The sequence below is a fragment of the Epinephelus moara genome, chromosome 1, assembly GCF_006386435.1.
Source record: "Epinephelus moara isolate mb chromosome 1, YSFRI_EMoa_1.0, whole genome shotgun sequence".
NCBI lineage: Eukaryota > Metazoa > Chordata > Actinopteri > Perciformes > Serranidae > Epinephelus > Epinephelus moara.
In genome coordinates this window covers 50,608,860-50,615,906 of record NC_065506.1, presented here as the reverse complement: position 1 = coordinate 50,615,906, position 7,047 = coordinate 50,608,860, and the positions used below count along the sequence as shown (strand labels likewise).

At 46.2% G+C, this 7,047-nt stretch overlaps 1 protein-coding gene across 1 annotated transcript in view; it reads left to right on the top strand.

Annotated features, from left to right (window-relative positions):
* The first annotated feature begins 4,930 nt into the window (after window positions 1–4,930).
* LOC126397072 (EMILIN-1-like) overlaps window positions 4,931–7,047 on the top strand; it is a 52,210-nt gene continuing 50,093 nt past the window's right edge. Inside the window, exon 1 of the mRNA XM_050055600.1 lies at window positions 4,931–5,458. Coding sequence (XP_049911557.1) covers window positions 5,325–5,458 — 134 coding nt within the window. The 5' untranslated portion in view covers window positions 4,931–5,324. The remainder of the gene's footprint in view (window positions 5,459–7,047) is intronic.

Genomic DNA, 7,047 nt, shown 5'->3' with positions numbered 1-7,047 from the left:
ATGATGGTGATGATGATGATGGTGAGGATGATGATCATGATGGTGATGATGATGATGGTGATGATGATGATCATGATGATGATGATCATGATGATGGTGATGATGATGATGATCATGATGATGGTGATGATGATGGTGATGATGATGATGATGGTGATGATGGTGATGATGATGATGGTGAGGATGATGATCATGATGGTGATGATGATGATGGTGAGGATGATGATCATGATGGTGATGATGATGATGGTGATGATGATGATCATGATGATGATGATCATGATGATGGTGATGATGATGATGATCATGATGATGGTGATGATGATGGTGATGATGATGATGATGGTGATGATGGTGATGATGATGATGGTGAGGATGATGATCATGATGGTGATGATGATGATGGTGAGGATGATGATCATGATGGTGATGATGATGATGGTGATGATGATGATCATGATGATGATGATCATGATGATGATGACCGGTGATGATGATGATGGTGGTGATGATGATGGTGATGATGGTGATGATGATGATGATGATGACCGGTGATGATGATGGTTCAGACTCTGTTGTCTGTCAGGATTTCCTTCAGCAGCAGTGGTTCTCTGTGTGTCTGTGGAAGAATATAAACAGAGAGAGGAGGCGGGGGAGGGGAGAGGAGAGGAGACGGGGTCACAGAGCAGCTGAGTGTAAGAAGCAGAACAGGGTTAACTGGGCCCTCAGGTATGTTCTCCTCCCCCCGCTCAGACTAAACATGAAGCTGTTTCTGTTTAAAGAACATCAACATGTGAACCTTCATAAATACCGCCGCCAGTTCTCCATCAGTCTGCTGAGAACAAAAACTGCATAACGCCGTCTCTCAGAACATCGTTTCTCAGAACATCATCTCTCAGGGTATCTTAACTGTCATGATTCAAAGCAGCACAGACCACAACACGTTCTCATGTACAGCACATGTCGGGAGGAAGAACTCTCTTCTTTAACTTCATGAAGGACTTGTCTTTCGCTCTAGTCCTTGTATCATTAATAGTTTTATTAGTTCTGATTATTGTTCTTTTTACTCCACTGATAAAACTGAAGGTTTGACATATAGAACGTTCAGAGATCTGACAGAACATCACAGATAGAACCACATGTGTGTTAAACATTAGAAACACAGTAAAATACTTCAGTTATACACACTGTCAGAACGACTTCACACATCTGAGTTCTTTCTCCTCCACTGCTGTTCTGTCCTCCTACAGCTGACCACGTTCATGTTGTCACCTCCTCTTTCACTCCGTCACTTCCTCCTCATCCTCCTCCTGCTGCTGAAGAGCGTCTGTCAGTCAGACACAAACGTTTCCTCCTCCGCTGATGAAATTCGGTTCATTTGAGGAGCTTGTGTTTTTGGTAAAGTCTGGAATTCCTGACCCACTTTTCCACTGCTGCAGGTTCCCAAACATTCCCAAACATTCCTGAAAACCATGACAGATATCAGACGGAGTTCACTCTAAACTAACGCTGCACACTGAAAATGTTCCACTGATGCATCAGTTCAGATTCAGTCTGTTTTCCTGTAGAACATAGACGTCATGATGTCACTGAGACAGAAGAAAGAACGCCAGTCTCCTCTTCATCGATACACCTTCATCTTTTCTTTTTCAAATAAGAGATCACAGGGTCTGCACATATCAGGTTCCATTGTTCTCCAGCCTGACAGAAAAAAGAACTGGACTGTCAGAAAGGAACCAGGCTAATGGAAAAAGGACCAGGACTAGAACTAGAATAAGGATGTGGAACCAGGAACCAGAGGACTAGTGTGTGTGCGTGAAGCTCTGTGGTGATCTACACACATGAACACCCCTGAAGAACGTCTGTCACCACGGTGCAGTTAGAACCTGGTCAGGTGGAAAATCAGGTCTCATAGTCACAAAGATTCCTCGTACTCAGAGTCGTCCCTGGTGACAGAGTTCTGAGGAGGTTCTCAGAGTAATGACGTGACAGAACAAACTTGTTTTGGTAAAGATCGAATTGTTCTCTGTGACCTTTGACCCCTCTGATGGGAGTCATAACACAAATCTACAGGAAGAGAACCTCGGGTCTTCCTCCGTGGTTTTACAACAGACTGTAGGAAACTTTATTGATCCTGCTGAGAGAAACAGGAAGTGAAATCATCACCATCATCATCAACTGCTGCGTTCAGGGACACCTGGATCATCCTGACTGTTTCACTTCCGGTTTCAGGTGACATCTCACCTGAGGCTCTGACTGAGGAATGTGAGTCTGGATTAAATAACAGTCTCATAAAACTGGGACCAGAGGAGAGTGTGTGTGGTCGGCCCCTCCTCCCCCCGGGCAGGGGGCGGGGCCACGTGATTTATGGGATGTGGTAAAGAATGTTTCCACTGCAGTGGCGGCGGCTTGTTCTCAACCTGCTGTTCAGATAAAAACATCAGAGTTTGTTCAGCCGGCGACAAGTCGGATGTTTCCAACAAAACAGACGTGTTATTACATTGTCTGTTATTATTATAGGTTGTGTGTGGAGGCCCCGCCCCTTCCTGTGTGTGGAGACTGAGGTATGTCTCATTAATGTCCTCACTTTCTCTCCAGAGAGACTGTTTTAGACGGGGGTCTGAGTGGGTCCGAGGGGGTCAGAGGGGGGTCTGAGTGGGTCTGCGGGGGTCAGAGGGGGGTCTGAGTGGGTCCGAGGGGGTCAGAGGGGGAACTGAAGGGGGTCTGAGGTAGGGCTGCTCGATTATGGAAAAAATCATAATCACGATTATTTTAGTCAAAATTGAAATCATGATTATGCAAATGATTATGTGGTGCACGTGATGACTTATTTACACGATGGCATGTAATTTCTGTCTCCACATGGTCGCGCGTTTACAATTCTCTGCTCTCTGTATTGCGCACGGTGGAGTTCGGCCTTGATGTGCCCACACTCACACACACACACACACACACACACACACACACAGACCAACCTCTCTCGCTCTCCCTGTGCCATTTTCCACACACTGCTTTTGAAATCTTCGGCGATCACCTGCCCCTCACATTACTCGTAGTTCACCTACTTGACTGGCTCGTGGAGTGATTAGAGGAGAGGAGGGGAGGGGGCAGTATTGCGGCTTCCGGTTGCGTTTGATTTGCAACACAAGACAACGAGAGTAAACTGACAAGAAGTGCATAATCGTTTTTATGTCGATTATTTTGTTTTCATAATCATTGAAAGCCCAAATTGTAATCCAGATTAAACTTCGATTAATCGAGCGGCCCTAGTCTGAGGTGGTCTGAGGAGGTCTGAGGTGGTCTGAGGAGGTCTGAGGGGGTCTGAGGTGGTCTGAAGGGGGTGTGAGGGGGTCTGATGGGGTCTGAGGTGGTCTGAAGGGGTCTGATGGGACCCAGTTCTGAGTCTGTGGCCAGACCAAAATGAAGACCACATAGTGATGTACAGGAGGATCACTTCATGGTGAAGGTGGTTTTTATTTAGAGTCAAACTGAATCAGGGTTTAAAGCTCTGCCCAGTGAGCACGCTCAGTGACACAAATCAAACACACCCTGAGAACAAGAGACCGAAACGGTTTGTTCTGTTGTTATCTTCATCAGAGAGGAAGAGGAAGAGCAGCCACTCGTCTTATCTACTGTGTGTGTGTGTGTGTGTGTGTGTGTGTGTGCGTGCGTGCGTGCGTGCGTGCGTGCGTGTGTGTGTTGGAGATCCTTCAGACCAGTTTATTTTAGGACTCTCAGATATGAAACTTCCTCTACAGGATGTTTTGTCCTCTGTGTCTATGAGATGTTTCAAGGTTTCAGATTCATCAATGTGAATAAACCTCAACTGTAACTGTTCACCTGTAACTGCTCACCTGTACTGCTCACCTGTAACTGCTCACCTGTAGCTGTTCACCTGTAGCTGCTCACCTGTACCTGTTCACCTGTAGCCGTTCACCTGTAGCTGTTCACCTGTAGCCATTCACCTGTAGCTGTTAACCTGTAACTGCTCACCTGTAGTCGTTCACCTGTAGCTGTTCACTTGTAGCCGTTCACCTGTAGCTGTTAACCTGTAGCTGCTCACCTGTAGCCGTTCACCTGTAGCTGTTCACCTGTAGCTGCTCACCTGTAGCCGTTCACCTGTAGCTGCTCACCTGTAGCCGTTCACCTGTAGCTGCTCACCTGTAGCTGCTCACCTGTAGCCGTTCACCTGTAGCTGTTCACCTGTAGCTGCTCACCTGTAGCCGTTCACCTGTAGCTGTTAACCTGTAGCTGCTCACCTGTAGCTGTTCACCTGTAGCTGGTCACCTGTAAATTAAGATAAAGTTTTGATTTTAAAAAATGAAACAGAATAAACAGGTTTTTATTTAACATGAGATGAAGATGATGATGATGATGATGATGAAGCAGCTGGGAGCTGAACTGGGAGCTTCTGATTGGTCGAACACTGTGGCACTGCATCACACAGATGTTGATCCACAGATTCAGAATTGTACATTTAGTTTGAAAACTGTTCATAAAGTGTCTCTGAGGTAAAAAAAACTTAATAATAAATTAACTCAGGATTCTGTTCTTTTAAAATGTATTTGTGATTTCTTTCTGATAAAAAGATTTCACTCTTAAAACAACATTAAAACTGATTTTGTATTTGAACCTAATTAAAGTGAAACACGGATCTGACGTCACAGAGATTCAACCACTGAACAAACTTTAAATAAACTTCAAAATTATTAAAAACTTCTTTCTTCTTATTAATGAGTGAAACAAACAGAAATAAATCTGCGGACTGCTCTTTTATTCCACATCTCAGACTCAAACTGGGACCCAGTCAGACCAGTACGGGTCATGGTGTGTTGCAGGTGTGGGCGCGGAGCCGCACGTGTCTGGTTTCTCCTCGGGGAGGGGCGGGGCCAGTGAGGAGGCGGTGATGAAGAGGAGGAGCAGCAGCTGGTCTCGGTTCAGTCTGTCGCAACGGTTTTCTTCTTCTTCTCTTTGTTTAACTGAGAAGTTCTGATCAACAAACTGCGGCTGCTGCAGGCGGATTAAACCCGGATTAAATCCGAATTAAAGGCTGACGAGCTGCAGGAGCGGGATCTGAAGACCCGGGACCTGGAGACTCGGGACCTGGAGACCTGGGACCCGGAGCGGATCAGAGGGGAGAGGAGTGTTTGGACCAGAATCCGGATCATGGGTCGGTAGGACGGACGGACGGACGGACCGACGGACTCTGTGGAAACTTTTTTCTTTGTCTCCATGGAGACGGGAGTTTTTCCCGGCAATTAAGGAGTTGATCACACTGTGATCAGGTATTGATACCCTGTATTGATCGTGTATTGATCGGCGGGATGGGCGCGCTCCTCCTGCTGCTGCTCGCGCTCTTGACCTGCGGACACGCCAAGAGCGCGTTCACGCAGCGACCATCCTACAGCCTGTACGCCGGTGGGCACGCGCACGGAGCTCGAGCTGCCAGCAGACACAGGTAGGCTGACACGTGCACGGAAAGATGATGATGATGATGGTGGAGATGAAGGAGGAGAGGGTGACGTCAGCATTTGATGACCTCACCACAGAGGTGTTTCTGTGTGTGCGTGTGTGTGTGTGTGTTACTGTGTGTGTATTTATGTGTGTATTACTGTGTGTGTATGTGTGTGTGTGTGTGTGTGTGTGTGTGTGTCCTCTGAGGCCGACGCCCTCTCACAGTTCCAATTGTGAAATAATAAACTTCCTGTTGTTGTTTTTGTCTCAGTTTAAACTTTAAACCTTAAAATTCACAGTTCAGATTTTTTCCATATTTTTGAGGTTTATTTCCACTTAAGCAGGAAAAAAAAAACGAAAATACAGAAAATATATAAAAATATTTTTATTTGTTTAGAAAACTGTTGGATGGACGAGACGAGATGTTCCTCAATGGGTGTGGTTACATGATGGCTTCTCATTCAGAATGAAATAAATCTGAATTAAATCATTCTGAATTAAAGTCTTTCCAGGTAGTTTACACGAGAAATATTCATTCTGAATGAGGGTTTACACGGAGATCAGTTTAATCGCTTCTGAATGAGGGTTTACACGGAGATCAGTTTAATCGCCTTTATTCGGGTGCGCGCAAGGTTTGGGTCAGGGAAGGTTTCTGATTGGATAGGGGGCGGGGCGGATGTAACGTGTTTACGTTTACTGGAAGAAAACACTGTAGTCCTCGCTCCGGATAACAAGATGCTTGGCGACGCCGTTCTTAGTGCCTTTTTCGGGCTTGTTTTGCTTATATTCTTGAAGCAGCAGTACGACAACAACCTTGTTCTGCTAATACTTAGTTTGTTGAGGAGGAGAAGGGAGGTAGAAGGTTGAAGAAGGGAGATAGAAGACCGTGCTGTGGAGAATGGAAACCGGTGAGTGCAACGAGCCCAACTGCTCTATCTCAGCCTGTTGCTATGCGCGCTATATATGTCATGGCACCAGAAGGGCAAGGAAACGAGCATGTGCAGAAAGAACAGAATGGCTGGAATCGGGTAGGAGGTGTATACAAGACCGAAAAATTCTTCCATTCAGGTTCTGAGAAGGAATATTCCGCCCCTGTGCACCCGATTAGATTTTCTTTCGGGTTGGCTGTTTTCATTCGGGTTGAGATGTTTCCAAGGAGCATTTCTATTTGGGTAGGGCTTCCAACCCGAATGCAAAAGAAATACATGGCTCCATGTAAACGCATGTATTGAGACTGTTAGAGAGACACAAACACATTCTCGGTGTCAGAGCAGGAAGAGTCTGTTTATTTACAGCACAGACAGTACAGACGCACAGACAGCTCAAACGCACAGACAGCACAAACGCACAGATGCACAGACAGTACAGACGCACAGACAGTACAAACGCACAGACGCACAGACAGTACAGATGCACAGACAGCACAGACGCACAGACAGCACAAACGCACAGACAGCACAAACGCACAGACAACACAAACGCACAGATGCACAGACAGCACAAACGCACAGACGCACAGACAGCACAAACGCACAAACGCACAGACGCACAGACAGCACAAACGCACAGACGCACAGACAGCACAAACGCACA